This window comes from Canis aureus, chromosome 9 (assembly GCF_053574225.1).
Source record: "Canis aureus isolate CA01 chromosome 9, VMU_Caureus_v.1.0, whole genome shotgun sequence".
NCBI lineage: Eukaryota > Metazoa > Chordata > Mammalia > Carnivora > Canidae > Canis > Canis aureus.
Window position 1 is genome coordinate 63,189,931 of NC_135619.1, and position 24,958 is coordinate 63,214,888.

A 24,958-nucleotide genomic window follows, 5' to 3' on the forward strand; every position below is an offset into this window, starting at 1 on the left:
ATTCTTCCAAATTTGATCAATCTTTGTCCTCGTTCTTGTCAGCAATCGCAACACCAGCACCACCTTCTAGTAGTCAACTGTGCCGTTATTTCCCTGCTTGTAAGAAAATGGAATGTCCCTTCTATCATCCAAAAGTAAGAATTTTCATTTTCCCAAAAATTATTAAAATTAGTGAGAAGTTTTCAATTCTGAGGCCTGGAAGAGCACTAGCAAATTGAAGGTCATGTGTGCCCATGGTCTTCCCCCACCTCTTCCCTGCCCCACATCACTGTTTTTGTTAGGGAGTTAACATTCCGGTCTTGAAGACCTCGAGTTTTCTTAGTTGCATGAGCTCCTATCTGGTCCTTTCGGGCAGGTCTGAAACTGAGGTTCGTATTCTGAGCTCTTAGTGAAACTCCTCTTTGCTTAGCGTTCCCATTCCTCTCTGCCCCTAAAAGTGTGGGTGGTTTGTGGAGTGTTTTTCCTCCCCACCTCATGTCAAACTGAGATGATGAAATCCAGTAGTGCTTGTACTGATGGTCTAAATCGTCTGTGTGCTAAAGATGGACGCATCTGCACTTGTTTATTTAATGATCAGAGTGAATGATCCCTCTGAACTAGAAGCCTGAAAGCTGCCTGAAAGGCCTCACTCCCCCCATCTGCGGTTGGGTGTCAGTCAGGGTTTCCAGGGCTCGGTGGATAGAGGGATGCTGGGCTGATGTGCAGGGTGGAGAGAGGTTTGTATTGTATATGCAAAGGTTCTTTTTGAAATTTTACTGTTATTCTTTGACTAGAATTTTGTGTCTGGGGGCAGGGGTGTTCATCTTTCCAGGTCTCAGTATTAAAATACTGTTAGACTGTATATATTTGGTGCCATCATATGTTTGTCTCAAATTGCCTTGTTTTTATTTGCATTAGCTTTGCAAACATTGAGACTCTGTTGTTTGTATTTAGCACTGCAGATTTAACACTCAGTGTACAAGACCTGACTGCACATTTTATCATCCTACCATTACTGTGCCACCACGACATGCCTTGAAATGGATTCGACCTCAAACCAGGTAAAGATGAAAGAACAGCTTTTCTAATTGCCACATGTTCTTAAAATTTTTTTTTTAAGATTTATTTATTCATGAGAGAGAGAAAGAGGCAGAGAAGCTCGGCTCCATGCAGGGAGCCCAATGTGGGGCTCGATCCTGGGTCTCCAGGATCATGCCATGAGCTGCAGGCGGCGCTAAACCACTGAGGCACCCAGGCTGCCCTACATGTTCTTAAATTTACAAAGTATACAGATTTGGAGGAAGTGATCATTTTCTCACTTTTGGAAACTGTTGTTTCCAAATTTTGTTTTACCAGCGATTACTTATTCACCTCAATAATCTCCAGATTCGATTTACCTTCTGAATATGTTCTGCTCACAAATCTCCCATCAGTTTTCTTGGCATAAGGATGACATGTGTTGAAACTTTCCTAATCCTTTATGTAACTTATATATAATTATTGTTTTTTAAAAATCTGGTATTTGTTGTGTGAAAATACTCTTTTTAGGCAGGTATATATGGATGTAAAGCAGTTAATTTTTTTGTTTGTTTATTCAGTGAATGACACTCAGTCCTCCTTGGCAGAAGATTGTGGAGTTTCCATCTACTGACGAAAATATTCTGCAGAACTTGTCAAATCTTTGAAACTTGGAATATATTGCTTTCATAATATGAAGTTTATTGCCTATCTGAAGTGTCTAATTTTTCAAGTTTGTAAGTTTATTAAGTGGTTTTAACATTGGGTGTTTTTTGTTGTTTGTTTTGACTCTGAAAAGACCATTTAAGGAAAAGCTGAATTCTATTAAAACATTTGAGGCGTGTTTGTACGCTACTATTTCAAGTATCAGCATTTACAATGTGGTGGTGGTGTCAGGATTGGGGCTACAGTGTCACTACTATGTATTTAGAGAGAGGAGCACTTTTATTCTAAAAAGTTGGATTGCATTCACTTTTCCGAAGGATTATCCACTGTGAAAACAGAAGAGTGGCCAAAAGTGCAGAGGCAGCTTAAAACAGTCATTTGTTCCTTTTTAATTTTAAGTGAATTTAGTTTGAAAAGCATGATAATTAATACAGGCTGCTTTGTCTTACCTCCGGATAAAGATGGGTCAGGTAAAAAATAGAATGGCCAATGCAAAAAACGGTGAAGAGTTCCTTAAAATGCTTTCATTTACTATTAACATAAACATACACTTTTTAAATAAATATTTGGGGGCTGAATTATCACAAAATTCTACAAATTTTTTTTTTTTTTTTACAATTCTATATACAGAATGTATCAGAAAACAGACTTTAAACTCACAGGATTAGAGCTATACATATATTCTCACATTCTGAAAAATAACATTTTCAGAAATAACTCCACAGAAAAGTTTTTAAATGTAAAAATTGGATTTGAATAGTATATTTTAAATGACTGACTACAGAAATCAGATGGGTAAAACTGGAAAACAGGACTAAACTTTTGGACTATTGATTCAGTACACAGTTTTCTGTATGTGGTTTTTGAAGTAGTTAAGGCAAGAAGTGTCAGATGCTTTAGAAATAAATAACCAACGGATCACTGACCTTAAAGACTGATGTACAGCAGTTTTTTTTAAAAACAAAGCTGAAAGTGGTTAGAACAGATTGAATTAATGCAGAAGATAGAAAGACTCAAACATTCTCAGGACCAAATTAAACTAACAACAAAAAGGTTCATGGACTTATTAGTTAGTTCTATACCCAAGGGATAACGAAACAGGAGTAAAAGTCCATGTTAAAGAGCATGAAACCAGCAGTCTATGTTGTGGCCGTTGCTTTTCTCTCGGAAGCAGAAAGAAAGAACCAGCTATGAAACCATCTGTAAGTTGCACTTCGCGGTGCCAGTTCCTAAGACAAAAATATATGAAACCTTAGAAGAGGAACGACTGTGCACAGGAGAGGCTTGGGTGAAGTGAGCATCTTGCTTCATTCTGAAAAGCTGACTCCTTTGAATTTAAGGCATTTGTTCATTCCAGTGCTAAGTTTCTTCTGCAAAGATGTAGTTTAAGTTGTATTTCTAGACACTTAAGTGAACTTTGAGGGCCACTATTTATAAATGGCATTCATAATTCTACTACAGCAATGGGAAACAGGGCTTAAGTGGTTTGGTTCAGCCGTTTTACAAGTCGGTAACATGCTAACATTGGATATTTTCTGCCACTTAATAAACAGTGCCTGGAAACACACTGAAGAGTTTAAGGTTGCCTTTCAGCTGCTGGGATTTCTGGGCAAGCTAAGGTTGACTGTAGATTAAGTTATCCAACAAATGTTTAAAATGAACCACTGTCAAAAAGCATCACCACAAGGGAGCGAGTTGCTGGCGGTGCCCGAAGTCTCAGGTGACAGACTGAGGAGCTTAGATACAGCACAAACATGTAAATCTCTGGGTTAAAAAACAAAACAAAACAAAAAAAAAACCCACCACCACCACAGGGCCAACTCCTCATGACCTGTCTTGGTCACTCACCTCCCCTTCGCTGATGGTGGTATAATATAAACACAGTGGCTGTGGGAGGACTACCTGCACTCAACGTGAGCGAAGTGCTGGAGCTGACAGTCACAGGCTGGCTTCTCAGCTGGCCACGTGGAGGAACAGAGCTGCCGTGGAAGCACTTTTGTCCTATAGGGTTCACTTGCTTAAGGTTAGAATTAGCGTTTCTACCTGTACTAATGGAAATGGGATTTCTCTGTAGCCAAAAGCCGGCAAGCCTTGGCTCAGAAGGAACATCTGAAACTGCAAGAGGCTGAAGACAGGGCAGGGGGAGAGGGTGGTTCAGGGGAATATAATTTATTGAATGGCTTTTAATGATCTACACAGATAGAAATTTAATATTAGTGTACTCTAAAATTTGACTTCATTTAGGAGAATCCACCGATGTGAATATGATCTTATGTTTGAAGCTTCTTCATGCCTTAATCAGTCCTTCAGACACAGCTACTGCTCGGTACTCAGTCACCCGTCAGGCTCTCTGATGCCATTCAGCCGTTTTCTGTTGTTAGTATTTACAAGGTGTTGGGCATACAAAATAGATCAGGAATCTTCATGTCTGGTCAAACCAAACTTCCAGAAACCTGAAGGGGTCTATAATGCTACAAAGATAACACATTAAAATAAAAATTCATAGGACCGATAGAGCATCTTCAACTTTATCACACTTAGAAAAATATATTTTTAAATAGCAATCTACATAATCTCCAATCTTCAGGAAACTACAGACAGGCTAAACAGCAAATTCCTGAACGGCAAGTACTGATCTTTGGCAGCGTTAAAGTGAATAGGGATAAAGGTCTAAGTGAAGCCCTAATCCACCAACAAGGAATTTTAATGGACAAGTTTACAAGTGGACCTGTATTCATTCTTTTTGGAAGTCAGCCTATGGGGTGGCATACATCAGATTAGTTAATTTTTCCAGTAGAAAAAAAAAAAGCTATAAAAATTTTATTTCAAGAGCTACTAAGTTGTTTAACTTGGTAAATGTGACCTTGAACACTTCAGTGTTTGTTATATCACATCTTCAAATACTCAGTATGCTCTCCCAGTTAACTACTATCGCCTAAAACTTTAATTTGTACACCACTGGAAATGACTTCATTGTACTACTTTTTCATTAATGAAGCTATAATTGTGTTTCAGTTTTTCAGCTTAGAGGCTAGGACTTCTGAACAGAAAAGGATCGACAGCTCAGAAATGAAAATGTAGTGATCATATACTACTAACTTTGGATTTATTCCTGAATGTAAAACTGCCAGGAGGAAAATGTCCTTTATAAAAAGAGGTTTCTGGGTGCTTTAAGTAGCATTCTATTCTCAGTAAAGCTTGTGTGTATCTCCTTGGGGAAAACAATGTTTGCCTTTTAAAAACTGTGATCCTCTAGGGTGTGTTTCATCTCCTCATGTAAACCACAAGGATAAAATAAGTCATTAAATAATGAACCTTGGAAATAAAATATAAATTCTAAAAAAGAAAACGTTTTGGTAAAGAGAGGATGAAAATGACACAAGTCGAGTTTTTAAGGTTGTTTTTGAGAAGTGCTGTCTCTTGAACGTCCCTAGCAGCCCTGCCAAGTTTGCACACACTCCCAGAATGGGGGGCTGGCTTTCACGGAGTACGTACTCAACCCCTTCTGGAAGTAACTATCTGGCAGTGAATGGATTATGGACAGTTAGCCAGTGCATACAGCAAACAGTCTGAACTTATCTGTCTTCTATTGTGATGACTCTGGGCATTTGTCCCTGTTACAACCCTAAATTAGCACCACTTGCCCACGCAAGGTTTGGTTCTGTTTTTTTGTTGTTCCTCTTCTGTAATTCTGGACTCTCGAGGCTGTTCGTTACATGGAGTCTACTCAGCATCCATAGCTTTCAGTGAGGCATATGTACACACTTCCAGACAAATAAACTGCAATCCAAAAAAAAAGTGAGTTCATTATATTTCTAGATTTTCAGAAATTTAATGAGCTTTCAAATCATACCTATGTAAAGTTTTTCATTAACTCCTTTTATTTTGTACTTCCATAGTTTGCACCTCCACCCCCAGGCAGCCACCCTGTTATCTACCTTACATGTTGCTGACTCAGAGTCTACAATATACTGATGCGAAATCTCTTACTACCTCATGAGAGATGGTCTGCTCTTTTTTGGGCTGAGAAAGCTACCAACCTGCAGTCATCCCCTCCAGCACTGATGACATGTCGATCACCGCTGGTAAATCGAATATTTGTCACATGAGGTGAATGACCCAAGAACCTTTTGTGCTTTGCCTGAAAAGCAATGAGAAACAAAAGGGCTAATCACAGCTTTATTAGGATAGTTTGCAAAGATGGGGTTACCTGCAGGCATGGGGAGATAATCTCTAAAAGCTTTTATTTTTATTTCAGAGTAAGGGATTAGTAAATTTCAAAAAACATTTTAGGAACCTGTATTAAAAAATGTCTCCAAAATCAGGAGACAGTAACATATTTAGCTATTAAATTATGGGGAAAGAGGTACTAATCTAAGTTGCTAGTAAAACTACATAAAAAAATTAAAGCAGACTTACAAATTTTTCAGGACACGGGAAGTCAAATAACTTAACCATGCCAAAGTCATCTCCTGTCACAAGGCTGATTCCTGAATGAGATACGCAGGCACAGTTGACATTGGCTTTCTCAGCGTGTCTGGACCAGATTCCCATGACTTCATCCCCTAGAATACTAGAGGGAAGGAATAAAAGAAAATCCATCATAGCAAACAGATGAATTACCAAAAAAGTTTTTTGGTAATTCGTCTCTACATCTCTACTTAATATGTGATTTAAAATTAAAAGATGCTTATGCTTTAGGAATTTAAGTTTTAAAAATTAAAAAATTGGCTTCTCATGGTTACCTGTTATACAGCAAACTTAAAAGGTCCCATTTCTAATAGCTTCAAGATGGCATTTAGATAATGCAATTGCTTCATAGTACCCAGTACGTGGTTTTATTGCCTATGATTAAGCCTCATGTGTTAAGGAAAATATCAGGGCATCTTTAAAGGCTTTTAACCTTGATAAAAGCATGCGAGTGTGTTCAGTGAAGAGGAATCCCAGCTGAGCCCATCGTTCTTTCTTAGGAAGAACTCAAGATAGGTAATAAACTTAAAACTCAATTACTACTCCCCAGCGGGATGGCTCTATTCAGAAGTAGGATTTTCCAGTCTTCCTGACTGACCTTTGGTCCTTACCTAGTCCACGTAGCCCAAGTGATCCTGTCCATGGTGGCGTGGTCCATGACGGGTTTTCCTGAAGGCACTTCATAGACCTGCCGTTTATAGCAACCAGTGGAGACCTTTTGTGGTATTAAAATGGGACGAGAATTCCATTACGTGACTGACATCAGAAGGCCATGGGATGCTAGCAAAATGTGCTCTTTGATTTACATTTCTAACATTAACAACGACTACAAATGTCTGTTAGAAAAAAATGGAGAGGAGGACTGATGGGGATAGGCTGTTAATGCAGAAACAGTGAAGCATAAAAAAGCAAGAACTTGGAAAGCTCTGGAACTCCAGTGTTTTCAGGAAGTTCTTGCCCAACGTGGGGCTTGGACTTCAAGACCCCAAGATCAAGAATCACAATAATAGGCCACCTCAGCCAGACGCCCCTGGGCTGGTTGGTTGTTTTGAAAGGTTTTAAGTCCTCCCTCCACACCCAACGTGGAGCTCAAACTCACAACTAGGAGATCAAGAGTTGCATGCTCTGCCGACTGAGCCAGCCAGGCATCCCTAAAACTTAAGAGGTTTTATTTTTTAAAGTTTTTATTTATTCATGGGAGAGACAGAGGCAGAGACACACAGGCAGAGGGAGAAGCAGGCTCCCTGCAGGGAGGCCAATGGGGGACTTGATCCCAGGACCCCAGGGTCATGCCCTGAGCTGAAGGCGTGCTCTACCACCAAGCCACCTGTGTAGGCCCCAAAGTTAGCAGGTTTTTTTAATATATATATACATGTATTTTTTATTGGTGTTCAATTTGCCAACATATAGAATAACACCCAGTGCTCATCCCATCAAGTGCCCCCCTCAGTGCCCGTCACCCAGTCGCCCCACCCACCTCCCTTTCTACCACCCCTAGTTCGTTGAAGTTAGGAGTTTTAAACGCCTCCACTGACAGTCTAGGAACCTAGTGTGGACTGGGTTTATAGCGTCGGTACTGTACCTGGAGATGTCTGCTATCTGCAGAGAAGTCCATCTGAATGACAAAACTGGGAATGTCTCTGCAGTAGCTGATTCTGTTAAGGGTGGGGCCCAATGTTAGGTCGTAAAAGTCCACCGAGTTCTCACTAGAGCCAACGGCCAGAAACCGGGAATCTGGACTAAATCTGGAGAGGTAATAAAAACATGACAGACGCATCAGATCACATGGAATTGTATAACGTTTCAGACCAGTGACTTGCTTGCTTTCTTCCACCTTTCAAAATGGGTGTGCTCTGGCCTCACATAGATTCATCTGACACCGCTGATTGTGTATACGGAGAGAATATAGTATGTGTTACATAAAACAAAAATCTTATATTTTCCTTCAATTTTAGGTAGCTCCTGAATTTACATCTGATTTCTTTAAAAATAAGTTTTGAGCTTGTTAAGCTCAAAGTAGCTTATAAGCTACTAATAAATACGTAACTCTTAAGTTACACAACACCGAATTTACCAAGGTAGGTAAACTGGTATCTGGACACCTGGTATCTTCACAGCAAAAACACAGACCAGCTTCATTCAACTCAGGTTAGCAGGGGAAGGGACACTACCTGAAGCTTAGAGGTTATCGTAAGACACATATGTGTCTTGTGGTCATGGGAAATAGGGGACAATTCAGTTGAGCTTCTTTAGGGAAACTGGGGGCCTGTAAGAGGTTTATATATTAAAATTTTGAGGAAGGTTTCATATGTAAAAGAGCTTTACTAATGAGTGCAAGCTTTTGACAGAACGGGATTCACTAACTGATCTTGACCACACCGAAGTACTCAGTAAATGGCAGCCACTGTCTCAATGAACTTAGGCACTGGACCAGAAAGGATCAAGAAAGGGCTTATTTTTAGTTTAGTTTTTTTTTTTTTAAGATTTTATTTATTCATGAGAGAGACACTGAGGCAGAGACACAGGAAGAAGCAGGCTCCCTATGGGAAGCCCAATGCGGGACTCGATCCCAGGACCCAGGAATCATGACCTGAGCTGAAAGCAGACACTCAACCGCTGAGCCACCCAGGCGTGCCCCCCCATCCCCGCTTTTTTTTTCTTCTTAAATTTTATTTTCGAGAGAGAGCAAGCAAGTGAGCAGGAGAGGAGCAGAGGGAGATAGAAACTCCAGCAGACTCCCTGCTGAGCGTGGAACCCAGTGCAGGGCTGGATCCCAGGCCCTGACATACAACCTGACCTGAAACCAAGGGTTGGACACTTAACCGACTGAGCCACCCAGGTGCCCCTAGGTTCAAGTAAAGTTTAGTTTGATTCAGACTTGGGTACAGATGTTTGATGAGTATTAATTTTTTTTTAAAGATTTTATTTATTTGAGAAAGAGTTGGGATGGGCAGAGGGAGAGAGAGAAACAGGCTCCCTGCTGAGGGAGCCCAACGAGGGGCTGCATCCCAGGACCCCAACGAGGGGCTGCATCCCAGGACCCCAGGATTACGACCTGAGCCAAAGTCAGACACTTGACCCAACTGAGCCACCAGGGTGTACTGACGAAATGAGTGATTAAATATTCCATTGAGAGCTGGGGTTATAACTTTAGTTTCCAGGCTGACAACTCAGGATGAATGGCTCTCCTTAGTACAGTGGACATATTCTTGGAAGGACATGTTCTGTGGTACTTACTCCAGATATTCCCTGAATTCATGTGGCACTGTGGTTGGTGTCACTGGGTTGATAATTTTAGCAAGCAGTAAATAAGTATAAAAGAGCCACATTTCAGGGTCCAATTTCTGATGTCTTTAAATGCGACAGGCATTAAGGACCTGTTTTAAAATGTAACCTGGGTCATTTAAGAACATATATACTAAAAATTCTATTCCATTTGTTGACTAACCTGATATCATGGATTGCACATCGTCTGTCTCTCTTCTTTCCCCATATTTTTAGAGAGCTCACCAGTAAAATAATAAATTCTCCATTTTTCATTCCAATAGCCACCATATCCCCTTCAGGGCTGTAGCACACGGTACGAGCAGCATGTCCCAAATTCACTTTGTTTAACATCTTCTGCATAAGAACCAAGAGTTATAGAGAACTACATTAAATAGAGTGCTTAAAGTAAACCGGTTTCTCTTCAAAATTCTCAATATAATTCTCAAATAGTTCTTCACATGTTAACAATTTAGGACTTCCATGGTCCTTTAGAAATTATAACTGTAAGAAAGAAAACTCTGTACCTACTTTATCAGCAATATCCCAGAGTCTCACTGTCCCATCTTCTGCAGCAGAAAGGAAAAAATCTCTGGAAGGATGTGTCACCAGTCCCCATATGGGTCCATCCACATGGCCATTAACTAAGATATTACATGCTGCATTTTTCTCTCCAACTTCAATTATCTCAGCGTTCCTTGTCCCAACTAGGATCTTGCCCTGAAACACAAATGGGACCCAATACATTTACTGTGATACAAAATCGCTTTCAATAACAGGAAGGACCCTACTGACCTCCTTTCAGAGAACTTTCTGCTTTGCATAATCTAGTAGCAAGCCAGTCATTAGCTCATGTGGTTTTCTTTGACTAGAGGCAACCTGCAGGAGCACTGGGCTGGGCTGTATGTCAGAGTCCAGGCTCTAAGATAATACACCTGACTTTTCTAGTCAAAGTTTTGACTTTGATTCTATTTTATCTGAAGATCTCCAAAGAGGTGTAAGTGCACTGGGATACAGGAAGAAGTACTGGATTTTAGTTAAAAAGTAAGTATAAATAAAGGTAAGCTTGACTAATAAATATATGGACTGAGGGTAATACATGTATATGATTTATAAATATGCTTATTGCAAGTACATGCATGAGCCAAATTTTTTTAAAGGAACGGATGTTTAAAAAAAAACAAAACCAACCAGAGGGGGGTGCCTGGCTGGCTCAGTTGGCAGAGCAAACGACTCGATGTCGGGGGTCATGAGTTTAAGCCCCACATTGGGGGTAGAGTACTTTAAAAAAAAAACAAAAAAAACCCAAAAAGAAAACAAAAAGATAGCTGCTCTAATCAAAATGAGTCAACTGGCAAGAAAATTTCCTTCTGCCCTCCACAGTTGAATTGGCAGATTCAAGAACTATGGAGGTAAATCGACTTTAGGCAGAAGTGCAGCTTCCTGCCGTCTGCCTGGTGCCGGTGTGGACCACACGGCAAGCAGCGGAGGCAGAGGCCAGCCAGCAAGCAGACTCATCCTTAGATTTCATCAAGTTCCAAAGGGTGAGACAACCCCAAGAATAACTGTCCTCTACTTCCTGCTGCACCATAATGGCTCAAGGAACATCTTACTTTGCCTCTGCACACAGAACGAACACAATCAGTGACTTGTCCTGTCTCGAGCCTGAAAGCACGGCATCGCCTCAGCTCCTGATCCCACAGTTTGACTGCTCCTCCTTCTTTCGACCTAATAACAACCCAAACCAAAAGGAGCATTTGTTATTAGCTATTCCAAATAATTTTTGAAATCCTGAATTATAAGCAGAATAGTGAAAAAAAAGGCCATGATATTCACTTTTTATAGCAATTTTAAGATACACTGTATTCCAGTTATCATGTTTAAGCAGATTTTACTTTACTTTTACTTCATTTTCCTGACATGAGCATAATCTTATTTAGCTCCCACCTCCCATATGATTAAGGCAATGTGTAAAATGATGTATAGCGTTAACATGATAATGAGAACGTGAGCCTAGATATGCGATCAGAGATGCTACAGCCACGGCTGAAACCCGCACTGAAAGTGCGCAGAGAGGTGCGGGCTGCAGGGCTGCGGGGACCCCAGCGCCAGAGCAATATGGAAAAGACAGGATACAACCCACTTATGGTTTTTCACTTGGAAGAACTGAAAAGGGTACAACTTTATTTTCTGTAAGATGAACTGTTTTGTCTCAGGACAAAAACATGCCTGTGCACCGCAAGAGTCTTCCTTCACGTGGGAGACAAGAGCTGCTACATTTGTGTTTCATATATGTGTCTCCACTCAATCCTGACTGGAAAGGTTCTTACTTCTTGGACATGGAAACACCGCATTTACTGGAAAGGACTATGTTGGCAGAAAAATCTATTCTAAGTATTTAGCTCCTCAGAGGTTTTCAAAGCAAAACTCAGAAAAAGGCCTTTCCTCAGACTTAAATTTTGAAGCCTTGTATTACATGATTTTTTTTAAATTATTTATTTATTTATTTATGATAGTCACACAGAGAGAGAGAGAGAGAGGCAGAGACACAGGCAGAGGGAGAAGCAGGCTCCATGCACCAGGAGCCCAACGTGGGACTCGACCCCGGGTCTCCAGGATCGCGCCCTGGGCCAAAGGCAGGCGCCAAACCGCTGCGCCACCCAGGGATCCCGTATTACATGATTTTATGTAACAAGTTTGCCTCAAGGAAAAGCAAACAAGGCATTTAGTTTGTAGCACCCCCTCGTCCTCTTCTGAGGCGGCAAGCAGTAGGCACCCTGCCCATCAGTGTCCGTTTGGACAAAAGACAAGACAGAGGGCAGCCAAGGTGCATCCTGTGTTTGAGGGCAAAATTCTTCCAGCAAATACTTGTACAGGATACAGACATTAAGATCAGCTCTCTGCCTGCACCATAACTACCTCGGAGAAATTCTCAGCCTGATTGTTGGGGTCTAGGCTTCTCCACAACATGAAAAAAAATTTCAAGTGACTTTGGACCACAAATTAATAATCAATACGGCAGCATGTAGGAGGCAATAAAGGCGAAGCACAGGAGGAAGAAGTTCAGATAGGACAACGTGTCTGGCCTAGAAAACACTGGAATAACGAACTGCAAACCCCAGGCAGCCCCCGACGCACAAATGCACGCACAGTGAGGCCATGCACAGGAGGAGGACTCACGGCCTTTCCTTGCCGCCGGTCACGATGAGTCCGTCCCGCAGGGTGGTGTACATGGCAAACACGGGCCCGTTGTGAGCTCTGGCCACGATCCTACACAGTATGTGATCTTTCCACACACAGACATCTCCACTGATGGTACCTGTAAACGTCAAGTTATTCTGAAAAGGAGTGGGGAAGGGGGAGACAGACTCATCAAAAGTTCAAATAGAGATGAAACAGACGCAATTCTCTACTGTAGCAGGGCCTACCTCCCAGACGGCACGGTGGGGCGAGGCTGGGGCCACAGTGGGCCGGAGCCAGAAAACCCCAACTCGAGGCCTGGCTTCGTCAGGGCCTGCTGTCCTCCTCTGCTGCAAATTCACTGGCCTAGCCTCCTTGCACAAGCCTTGGCACTTCTAGAAGAATCAGCTTTTTCACGCTGATAAAGCTTGAGGGAGTTCAGCTCTCTGTCCCTTAAGTCTAAAATATTATCATTCTGGTTTATATGGTCCCTGTGGGCTGCTTCCCTCCAGCTGCCCAAGGAATAATGTGCAGTCATTAGTAATGGGGAGTGCAAAGAAGGGTAGGAAGTGAAAATAACTTTCCATGAGATCTGATAAAGTATTTTGTCACAGAAAGTAAAACCATAAATAGAGCAAAGTTGTGGGAATTTTTAGATTTGACTAATTCATGAAGTTACATATATAAAATTAACATTTGCCATGACTTCTTAAAATCAAAATAGCAAAGTCAGTGAGATACAAAATAAGATAAATTGGATAAGTACCAAAAGTAATAGAGCTTCAGATCATTCTGAGAATTGCAATTCTGATCTAGTTCATTTATGTGGAGACTGGAGAAATTAAATTCTGCATATTTGCTATTTTCATCCATTTCAGTTTCACTTTTAGAGCAACTGGTACAAGATCTTTCACCAGAAACAGCATGGAGAGAAGCGTTAGGAAAATTTTGAATTACAACAAAACAAAGATTTTCTTTAATCTTTTTGAAAATATTATATAGTTGGTATGTTTATTTCCCTACAACAATTTTTTTAAAGTTAGTCTCTACCCAGGATGTGTGGCTGGAACTCTGGACCCTGTGATCATGAGTCCCAGGCTCTACCGACAGAACTAGCCAGGGCCCCTCCCTACAACAATTTAATGTGACTTCAAATTCCTCAGCATTTACGTATTTTCTTTGTACTTCATATTTGGATGACAATAATGACAGTTGTCATCTGGAAGCATCATAATCCATGCCTTATCTGCAATTAGAAAGTAAGTGCTTCAGGTGTAAATACCAGTATTTTACTTCCCTTGCTCTTTTACGGCCCCGAGCCAAACAAGATGCCCAAAAAGACCTAAATTGGACATCAACCCATCTCAGTAAACACTCTGACTGCACTGCTGCTTCAAACATGAGTGAATTATGACTAATATTTTACTCTTCAAGTTTATTTTCTTTTGGGAATGGGCAACTGGCTACATAAGGAATTTTATACATGAAGAAAGTTAATCTACACGGACAAATTAAATGTCAGAAGCATTTGAATATGCGAGTTCTTCTTCTGGAAAGGAATTACTGATCTTATATAATGAACGCCCAAAATGTTTAATAGAAGTTTGACATGGTATGACCAAAGTTTTCAATATTTCCCCCCTCAAAAATGTGTGCTTAAAGGTTCTAAAAGTATAATTTTCTTCATGTATTACGTACCCAGATAAACACGTTAGTAAGGAAATCCACTTAGGTTTCTGATGCACCAAAGGATTTAAAAAGCCTGGCCAGGGCGCAGGGTATTAGAGGAAAGAGATGTGGATTGTGAACCACCAGCCCAGATGGGATGGAGGAGGGGAGGGACAGCTCTCTCTAGAACACTCCCTGTGAAGGCCAGGAACTGTGTTCTCTTTCCTCCTCGGTGAGCGGTGAGTGCACCGGCCCAGAGCACTTCCAACTATGTGCTAAGCAGTGAATTAAGATGATAGCAAAAAAGGAAATCCTAAACCCAAGTACCACCTTACACAGTAGAAAATTAATTTCTTGATTCATCTTTCCATATTCTGACAAATCTCTAGGATTATGAGGCACTACCAGGAGGGCAGAAATTTTAGGAGATTTAGGGTGACAGTTACAAGATTAAGGAAGGCTTTTAAGAATGCCAATGGCCTAAAGACTCAAATATTTCATTATAATTCTTCTCCCTCATTAATGTTCTCTCCCACTCCCAGATTTCTGAAAGTATCAGATTACTTCTATCAGTACAGGAAGGTGAAAGCATGCATGACCAGGACGTATGCAACAATTAGTGGGTCCCAATGCCACTGAACGAGGTTATGGTGGCTTATCTATCTAAAGTAAGTAAACCCAAAGTAGTCCAATTTCTGTAATTCTGAGATACACTAGCACAGGCATTTCAAGAGACATACTGCACCAAATGCCACAGCGAGCATGGTCTGCATCCGGGCATCCTCCACTGCGCTCAGGAGCCCTTTTTTGCTAAGAAGAGCCCTTCCGGCCAGTGTCCAGAACTTCACGTGTTTGACTCCCACAGAGACAAACTGGGAATCTGAATCTGGTCGGAATTCTGCCACAAAAATACGTTGGTTGTGACCAGCTCTGCTGGCAATTTTGGCACCTGACAAAAAAGAGACAACAGAATTATCAAGGTTAGTATAGGAAGCTAATTGTTACAAGATTAAGCAGTTATTCATATAGTTCAAAAACCAAATACTTCTAAGGGGGCATGTCCCTTGCACGGCTACCAGCAATCACAGGACAACTGCCTGGGGAGAGGGTCCTTTCACATATTTTCTCAAGGGATATGTGTGTCAATGGGAGCTTTATTATCACAGAAGGGCCATCCTTGATTTTGGGAATCACAGCTTACCTTCTTCTGTGTGGCTCTGTGAACTTCACTTTTTATGGCAGCTATATATATAACTGAAGAGTTTTGTCTAAAGTGCAAGTAATATTACCTTATTGATCTTTATTGTCACAATATACTTCATTTCTGATCTTATTACCCTCCATAACAAATCAAACAATAATTAGCAAAGAGACTTACATATGGTTTCTTACTGAAAAGAGAGAGCAGTAAATCATGTGTAGTATTAATAACTTTCATTAATTTATGTTTTGTGAGCTTCTTTCACTGAGTTTTTAAAGTGGAACATACCAACAGTAACATCAACTGTGTACTGTGTATTGTGTAGGGCTGAAATGAAAAATGATTTCAATCACCAAGTTTAGGCAAATATTAGAGAATGCACATTACCCTAGTATTCTTATTTTTAAAAATTATGAAGGAAAAAAGAACCCTACCTTCCTGCCATCTCCAAATGGTAATAGTATGTTCTGGGTCTAGCCCCACAGACAGCAAGAGTTTGCCAGTAGCACTGAAGCTGACTGAACACACGCCCTTTGAATGGTAGCATCTCAGTATAGATAAAGTCTGCTTGTTCACTGCATCCCAGATGTGGATGGAAGGAGCTGTAGCTAAATAAACATAAAATCCAAAAGTTGTATTATGCCTATTATAAATGTTTCCATTTCCGTAGCTGATGCATATTTTCTGAAACATGGAAAAGTCTGTACCAAACGAAGACTGTGTACTTAAAAATAGCTCAAAACTAAGACCCCCCCCCCCAAAAGAAACAGATTCATAAACACAAAGAGCTGATAGTTGCTAGAAGGTAGGGTGGTAGGGGGATGGACAAGATGGGGGAAGGGGTGGAAGACAGAGGCTCCTGGTTAGGAGTAAATCATGGGATGAAAGACAACATGGGGAGCAGGGTCAGTGGTGCTGTAATGGCATGGCATGCCGGTGACAGGTGTCAGCCACACTCATGGTGAGCACACAACGTATTGTCCAGTCATGATACCATATGCCTGAAACTTGTGTAACACAATGTGTCAACTATACCTCAATTAAAAAAAATAAATAAAAGTAAAGAAAAAAAAGAAAGAGGAAGGAAAGGAAAAAGTACAGGGTACTTATTCAGGCAATAGTTCAAATTGCACTTTTGAGAAAATAACACTTAAACAAGAAAATAAGGCAATCACAAACCTTAAACTACTAAAAAATAATGCACGTTTTACATGTGTTAAATCTTTATGTAATTATGTGGAGAAATATACAAATATACAATAATTAAAAATCAGATTATATTCAGTTATCTGCTATCTTTGTTACTGAACATTAGTTATAATGTTATTCAATATCTTATGTTATTTGAAGGAGAGATGAAAAGCAAGCATAAATTGAGAAAGGCAGCGGGTAGGACTCACCTGAATAGATATGAAAAGAAATTTTCAACCATATAGACAGAGATTTGGTAAAAAGCTAAGTTCATATCACTTTATAAGACAGTGTTGTTTTTTAAAAACAGGATTTCAGGGAAGAAATAACACTGCTTATCTTTTATTTTTATTTATTTTATTTATTTTTCAAGATTTTTTTTTTATTAAAAGAAAAATTGTTTTAGTAGGCTCTACACCCAACATGGGGCTTGAACTCATGACCCCAAGATCAAGAATTGCAAATTCTACTGACTGAGCCAGCCAGGCACCCCAACACTTTATTTTTAGGTAATCTCTACACCCAACATGGGATATGAATTCAACCCTGAGATCAAGAGTCACATGCTCCACCAGGTGCCCCCCAAATGGCTAATCTTTTAAAAAACTGTATTTGTTGCTATTCGTCTTGTGTAGCCCATTTCTACTCTTTAAAAAATTTTTCCCAGTTATCTGTATTTTCTAAGTAAAAATATCAGGGCTTTGTATTATCCTTTCTTCATGAACTACAGCCTATAAAAATGAACAGATAAGTCAATTTGGCAGCTAATTCAGTTTCATAACATAGGTACTTTTATTTAAAATTTAAGATTTTATTTATTTGAGAGAGAGAGAGAACACAGAAGGAGAGGGGGACGCAGACTCCCAACTGTGCAGGAAGCCTGATGTGGGGCTCTATCCCAGGACCCGGGGATCATGATCAGAGCTAAAGGCAGATGCTTAACGACTGAGCCACTCAGGTGCCCCAGAACAGAAGTACTTTTAGTAAAATAATCAAACTACTAAAGTATGTTTGTTTCAAATTATAAATCTGCTACAAATATTGCCAAAATAGAGACAATTTAGTTTCCAAAGAAAATACTGTGATCAATTTAGACTATACTGTATATACCATCTACAATTTATAGTATACAATGTTAAATCTGAGAGCTCTTCAAAGTAATTAAAATACATTAAACCAGGGATTTCAAGTCATTAAGTAAAAATTGTTCAAAGATTTCTACAACTGTAAAAAATCGAAACTGTATGGAAATAGACTTAAAAGCTTACCATATGGGGTGCCTGGGTGGCTCAGTCAGTTAAGTATTTGGCTCTTTATTGCAGCTTGGGTCATGATCTCAGGGTTTTGAGATCAAACTGCCTGCCAGGCTCCACACTCAGCACGGACTCGGCTTGGAATCCTCTCCCTCTGCCCGTCCCCGGCTTGTGCATGCACTCTCTCTCTTTCTCAAATAAACTAAAAAAGTTTATCATATAATAAAATAGGGTATTTGTGCATGTAAAAATGAACATAATAACTTAAGTACTGAACTAAAATTAGAATGTTCCTTATTCAATATAAAAGTCAAAGAATATGAGGGACTGGCAAACTTAATATGTAGCATTGACAGTAACCATGGAACTATGGAAAGAGTCCAGATGTCCTTTGACAGATGAATTTATAAAGAAGATGCGGTATAGATACACAATGGAATATTAGCCATCAAAAGAATGAAATCTTGCCATTTTTAACAATGTGGATGAAGCTAGAAAGTATTATGCTTAGTGAAATTAAAGACAAATCCCATATGATTTCACTCATGTGGAATTTAAGAAACAAAACAAATGAACATTTGGGAAGGAAACAAAAGGGAGGCAAACCATACTAGACTTAACTATAGAGAACAAACTAAAGATCGCTGGGGGTGAGGAGCGAGATATGCTAGACGGGTGGTGGGGATTAAGGCAGGCACATGTTGGGATGGGCACTGGGTGTTGTATATAAGTGATGAATCTCTAAATTCTACTCCTGAAACCAATATTACACTGTTATGTTAACTAGAACTTAAACACTTGAAAAAAATGTAAACATGTACTAGGGCAGTCTATAATTTTTTGCCAGTAATAAATATTATATAGGTCTTCTATAATACAGAAACACTTTTACGTGTTCATAAAAAGCAACCCTGAGCAATCCATATACTTTATTTGCCTAAATGTGATGAGGTAGATAATGGATTTTCAAGAAACATCACTCAGTTTTGTCTCCAAATTTCATATATCACAAATTACCAAAACCTTCATTTATTTAAACTCTACATAGCAAGTAATCTTAAGGAAGTTGAGCTACTGAGCTTTTCAAACTTTCATAGAAAGTTAAATGAGATGGTAAGGAGCATATACGTAAAATTTATGTTTTAAAACATGACCATGACCATGTCATGGGACTGCTACTATCCAAACTGTTCTGAACTTGTATCAGTAACAGGATTTAAGATTTAAGTCACCGCAAACTTTCAACGTCTTTTCTAACTTACTGAAGAAGGATTAAGTTAGGGGGCACCTGGGTGGCTCGTGGCTCAGTTGGGTAAGCACCTGCCTTCAGCTCAGGTCATGATCCCGGGGTCTTGGGATTGAACTCCATGCTCAGTGGAATCCTGCTTCTCACTATGCTCCTACCCCTGCTCATGCTTTCTCTCTCTCTCTCAAATAAAATCTTTTAATATTTTTTATTTTTAAAAAAGATTTTATTTATGTATTCATGAGAGACACAGAGAGAGAGGCAGGGACACAGGCAGAGGGAGAAGCAGGCTCTATGCAGGGAGCCCAATATGGGATTTGATCCCAGGACCCCCGGAGTCACGCACTGGGAAGAAGGCAAATGTCCAACTGCTGAGCCACCCAGGCGTCCTGAATCCTTTTTTTTTTTTTTTTAAGAGAAAGATTAAATGATGTTCATTAAGTACATTTTATTTCCTCCTATGATTCAAAAATGGTCATTCATGATACTGGAGTAGCACAGACCCTGTTCGCTCTCTTCCCTTTCCAACGCGCCACCAGCTAATGGGTGCACCTCTAAGCTTCACTTCTAGGCAGATGTGTTTTCCATGAAGTCAGTCGGGCCCTAAGTCACACACAGCTGGCAGAGCCAACAGAGGTGTGGTATCTTCAGGATCCATTTCTGTTCTTCCTCCTATTATATCAAGCTCTCTCTGGAAAATCAATCCCACTGACTTTATCAGCATTCCTAAACTCTAAGTCTCTGGTACAGAGATGCTGTAAGGTCTCTTTCAATTACTAATTGGAGTTTACAAGAATCAAAGTTTTATTTTATTTTATTTTTTTAAATTTTTATTTATTTATGATAGTCACACACAGAGAGAGAGAGAGAGAGAGGCAGAGACACAGGCAGAGGGAGAAGCAGGCTCCATGCACCGGGAGCCTGACGTGGGATTTGATCCCGGGTCTCCAGGATCGCGCCCTGGGCCAAAGGCAGGCGCTAAACCGCTGCGCCACCCAGGGATCCCAGAATCAAAGTTTTAAAGGATATATTCTTTGTCCGTCCTTTACCTTGCCTTTGGTGCAGCCTAATAAAAACTGTATTTTAAAACAAGACTTTAACATGAGCCATTAAGTGCACCAACTGTATTTCACACTTTAGTTTCTGTGGTGGACAGCTCTGCTGCATATCCACCATTCATTACCTCCTTCCTTCTTAATAAAGCTATACTTCTATTCAGGAATCCATTCCTCCCGTAAGTAGAGCAAGTGATTCAGGGGAAAGACACTGCCGGCTCAGAGGATTAGTCTAAGCCCCTTGTAATAACATCCCCTGTGCCCTCAAGCCCCCACGCTCCATTCCCCACTGCCCATCTCCAGCAGGGAGATTTAGTTCAGTGACCCAGACTCAGCCCATCAGCACATGGTATTATTCCCCAGGTGTTTTCTTAGTACAGGGTTTGCTTGGGGTCTTCAAATGACTCAATGAGACTAAAGGAAGGACTTTTAGCTCATGGTTCTGAAAAGGGTGTTCATCCTTTTCCCCCTAAATGAAAGCAAAGAAGCCTATAACTTGAACTGGCACTGGCAATTCTCTTCTGACCACAAATGCAACCAGCCTTAGGGCTAATAAATTCCCTTATATTCTGTCACAGATGGCACATGGAAGACCAACTAAAGTCCCTTAATGGACAACTGCCTATTATGACAAATGGTAACTATGAGGGTGGGGGTAGTTCTCGTTCTTCAAATCCTCTTAAGGACCAAATGTCAAAATCTTAGCACTGCCTTAGGTACACTAAGGAAAAAACTTTGTCAGACAAAAGATATCCCCTTACTGTCTACTCAAAAGACATGTAATGTATTCAAATGTGATTATATCACATATTTTCTAATAGATATTACATTCCCACATTCCAAAGTGACTTCAAAACTTTAGCTCCCACCTTCCTCACCATCTCCTCACTCTCAGCTATTAAAGAAAATAGAGCTTCCTTATTTTCCCACTCCCGCCCCCAAACCCACCAGTCTTCTTGTCTTCCCTTTAATCTTTATGTCTGTGAATACTTTCTTCCCGCCCACTGTTTCTCCGTAAGTATTCCCCGATCTCGCTGAGCCAGCTGCTCAAGCGAAAAATTAACAGCCTTGCTTCTTCACTTTCTGTCAGGCCCTCACATCCAATTCTTCCAAAAGGACCACTGGGCTTTACCTTCAAAATATAATCCCATCTTTTTCTTTTTTTTTTTTTAAATCATATTACCACCTCAGATCACGTTAGCTTTAAAAGTTTACTTATTGCCTCTCTCCCTCTGGAGCTGAGGTCTGCAAACTTTTTCTGTAAAGAGTCAGAAACATGGGATGCCCAGGGGGCTCAGTGGTTGAGCCTCTGCCTTCGGCTCAGGGTGTGATCCCAGGGTCCTGGAATCCTGCCCCACATGAAGCTCCCTGCTCATCACGGAGCCTGTCTCTCCCTCTCCCTCTGCCTGCCATATCTCCCTCTCTCTCTCTCTGTTAAATAAATAAATAAATAAAACCTTAAAAAAGTCAGAGTTTTTTATCCTTAAAATCAATTGCAAATGTTTGCCCATAATAAAATCACACATTTCAACTTTGAAAATGTCTCATGTAGATAGTTACTGACAAGTTTGAATATTAATCTACAAGTACATGATGTTAACTGTCAATCACCTGGAAAGCATTTAGAGCATTCTTTTAGGGTCTTGTCTTGGTATCTGGCTTTTAGCACGTATTACATTGCAGAATAATCATCATAAACCGAAGGTTAGGTGCAAGTTCTTCAGTTTCAGTTAAGCCAATTTTTGAAATATGGACATTTTCTTTGCATTTGCATCAAGATCTGAAAAGTGCTGCTGGCACTATAGTTTAAGGCCAGAAAATACATTTGCTATAAATGGGATTTGCACTTCTTGTTCTAAAGTTTGATGGCATGAGACCTGTATCATGCAGGGTGGCATTACTTGGGATTACAACACTAGCCACCATCAATGAGTTTCTTGTAGGTGTAAGTTTCACTGGAATTGTAACTTCCAGTTGTTACAGTGATTGTAGTTTCCTTGTAATTTCAGGTGGAATTCATTAAGAAACATTACTAAGTCTGTAGCAAAAAACTAATTTTCAAGGCCATTCAGAGATGGACAGCACTACTTTTCTCATTCAGAAAAATTTCAGTCTTGGCTCTAGCTCCTAAAATTGCAATAATGCTATTACTAAACCACTAAACTGCTGTAGGATAGGACAAGTCAGGATACTCAGCTTCTATGTCTAAAATAAATTCATGGAACTCATGTGGGTTAAATCTCTGTGAACAAATGACATTCACTGTTGATTCTCGATTCTCGATACATGATACACTGAAATGTTTTCCAAAAACTACCTGTTGATGGATAGCACAACAAATAACCACAGGCTTTAAACACCTCAAATTTCCACCAGCTTTGAACATGTAACCAACTATTCCTTTCTCTGCTCCAGCTCCACATGTATTTCCACCACCATCAGTTGTCATGTATCTTAGCAGATTCCACTTCAGATTGTCCTGAATTAATGTTTTCTTAACTTCTCTGAAAATATTATCTTTTGTAGTTGTTCATAGAGGCCAAGTCTTCAGTCACTTCAAAGGCACAGATTCCTTAAGTTAGCGATATCATATGTCAATGTGTCAGGAACTATGGGAAACCATTCAGCGTTATCGGCCTTGTTGGGGGTCTTGTTTTTAATTGACTGAGGCTGTTCCCAATACCCTCAACTCTTTTAGCAACAATTCTTACCAGAAAGCTAATAGTTTTAAACAAGTTTATTTTCTTTGGACATGTGTTCACTGCAATAAAAAATAATTTATTTATTTATTTATTTTAAATTATTTATTTATTTATTTATGATAGTCACACAGAGAGAGAGAGAGGAAGAGACATAGGCAGAGGGAGAAGCAGGCTCCAGGCACCGGGAGCCCGATGTGGGATTCGATCCCCGGTCTCCAGGATCGCGCCCTGGGCCAAAGGCAGGCGCTAAACCGCTGCGCCACCCAGGGATCCCTCAAAAATAATTTAATTACTCATAGCCAGTAAACAGCTTCCCTTGACTAACAAATGAGCCATTCAGAAACTCTGGTTGCAAGCTTATTTTATTTTTTGTTTTTGTCAAGAAATTCTGGTATGATGAGATAATCTCACAAATATTCTTTTAAATTTTTAATTTTTTTCTGACTGTTGGTTTCCTGTGAGCTGGGAATCCTGTGATAAAGCTTAGTGTGAAAATATTAACATATATTGTATTCTCTTAGCACAGCTAGCGTGTCAATGCATGACAAACATGTTTACCACGTTAATTGGATAACAATATAATCCACATTTTACTGTGCCTTAAAAGTGTGACTTTCAAAGTCCGCTTTCCCTTTTTGCCTTGTTTTGACCCGATGGATATACACTGGTTAAACAGCAAAACACAAGGCTGTGGTGTAGCTTGAAACCTCCCAAGTTATAACGGCATCACTGCACTCTAGGTGTGTTGAGCAGCAGGGCAAAGCAATGAGAGCATCTTGTGTGCCTCTCGTGCAGCCTCTCCACACTGCTGGAGCACAAAAAGCTGCCACAAACCACACGGAATGAGTCTGGCTGTGTCTAATAGAACTTTATCTATGGAGACTGAAATTTGAATTTCATATAATTTTCATGTGCTCTGAGTTTTTCTTTTGATTTCTCCCAACTGTCTAACTTAGTAAAAACTATACCTAGCTCATGGGCTATACAAAAACAGACAGTGGGCCAGATTTGGCCCAAGGGCTATAGTCTGCCAACCCATGCTCTTGAACATAACCAAGGGAGCAAAAAGATTCCCTGTTGTATCAGATAAATTTGTAGTTTAACAATTAAATTACAAAATGAAACTTTATCCTGGAGGAGAGAGAGATAGATACAAATCATGGGGAAATATTTTTGCATTAAACTGCTATTTTTACTATATTATGTAAACTGAAAATTGGGTTGAAAAAGCCTACTGAATACCTAAAAACAATGCACACATTATCTAGCAGCTTTTTAGAATCACAAAACTATGGTCAGGATAAGAGAAAGTTATTTTTAAATCTTTAAGTGATCTATTGATCTACTGTGTAATAAATGTAATGATATGTAAAAATAACAATTAAAAATTTTGCTTTTAGGCAATACAATCTATTGATTCATATTTAAGATTAATTTACTCCCATTTGCACTCTTAGCAGCTATATGGTATTAGCAAGTGATTACCTACCATGAGGATTCTTTCAATAATTAAATAAGTAATACATGTAAAGTACTTACAATAGTGCTGCTGGTATACTAAAAAGGTCAAAGTATATTAGTTTTAAAGATAAACAATTACTATTGTTATTGCAGATAGGGCTCAGTATCATGATGTTAAAATGATGCATTTTTCCAAAATAGTTTCAAGTATCTTATGATTCTATAAAAATTTGGGCTATCATTAGTAAACAATATAAGTAGAACAGAAAATGATGAATTTTCCTTACCTGACATGTCTGCCAAATCACCTAAAATGGAAAAGCAGCAGAAAAATAATCCTCCATAAATAACACAAATACTTAAAAAAGTAAAATTTATAAAAATTCGATTATCACAAAATAATTTTTATATAACATATCATAGTCATATGCAAAATGAATCTTATGTTAAATTGAGTAAACTGTAAGTGAAGCCATTTGCTTCAATTACACATATATATTAAAATTTCATGTATAGGATCTTTCATTCTTTGGATAAAAAACTATTTTCTTTGTATTTGATGACTGACTTGAAATTTTATTTTATTTTTTAATTTTTTTACTTGA

At 39.6% G+C, this 24,958-nt stretch overlaps 2 protein-coding genes across 15 annotated transcripts in view; one reads left to right on the forward strand and one right to left on the reverse strand.

Annotated features, from left to right (window-relative positions):
* The window catches only part of ZC3H14 (zinc finger CCCH-type containing 14), a 54,320-nt gene extending 51,091 nt beyond the window's left edge, over positions 1 to 3,229 (forward strand). For 3 of the 4 annotated variants that reach the window (XM_077910292.1, XM_077910291.1, XM_077910293.1), the window contains 3 exons: positions 43 to 134; positions 934 to 1,040; positions 1,578 to 1,860. In XM_077910292.1, the coding sequence (XP_077766418.1) occupies positions 43 to 134; positions 934 to 1,040; positions 1,578 to 1,584 (206 nt within the window). In that variant the 3' untranslated portion in view covers positions 1,585 to 1,860. Of the gene's footprint in view, positions 1 to 42; positions 135 to 933; positions 1,041 to 1,577 lie in introns of all 4 variants that reach the window. The other variant, XM_077910294.1, reaches the window with a different exon arrangement.
* Positions 1,923 to 24,958, reverse strand: part of EML5 (EMAP like 5) — a 183,047-nt gene continuing 160,011 nt past the window's right edge. For 4 of the 11 annotated variants that reach the window (XM_077910284.1, XM_077910283.1, XM_077910281.1 and 1 more), the window contains 12 exons: positions 24,641 to 24,661; positions 15,880 to 16,053; positions 14,985 to 15,193; positions 12,577 to 12,734; positions 11,010 to 11,124; positions 9,928 to 10,116; positions 9,581 to 9,753; positions 7,715 to 7,877; positions 6,744 to 6,847; positions 6,082 to 6,235; positions 5,703 to 5,803; positions 1,923 to 5,442 (listed from right to left, as the gene is read on the reverse strand). In XM_077910284.1, coding sequence (XP_077766410.1) covers positions 5,406 to 5,442; positions 5,703 to 5,803; positions 6,082 to 6,235; positions 6,744 to 6,847; positions 7,715 to 7,877; positions 9,581 to 9,753; positions 9,928 to 10,116; positions 11,010 to 11,124; positions 12,577 to 12,734; positions 14,985 to 15,193; positions 15,880 to 16,053; positions 24,641 to 24,661 — 1,598 coding nt within the window. In that variant the 3' untranslated portion in view covers positions 1,923 to 5,405. Of the gene's footprint in view, positions 5,443 to 5,702; positions 5,804 to 6,081; positions 6,236 to 6,743; positions 6,848 to 7,714; positions 7,878 to 9,580; positions 9,754 to 9,927; positions 10,117 to 11,007; positions 11,125 to 12,546; positions 12,735 to 13,342; positions 13,484 to 14,984; positions 15,194 to 15,879; positions 16,054 to 24,640; positions 24,662 to 24,958 lie in introns of those variants that run through there. The other 7 variants (XR_013386704.1, XM_077910282.1, XM_077910287.1 and 4 more) reach the window with 7 other exon arrangements.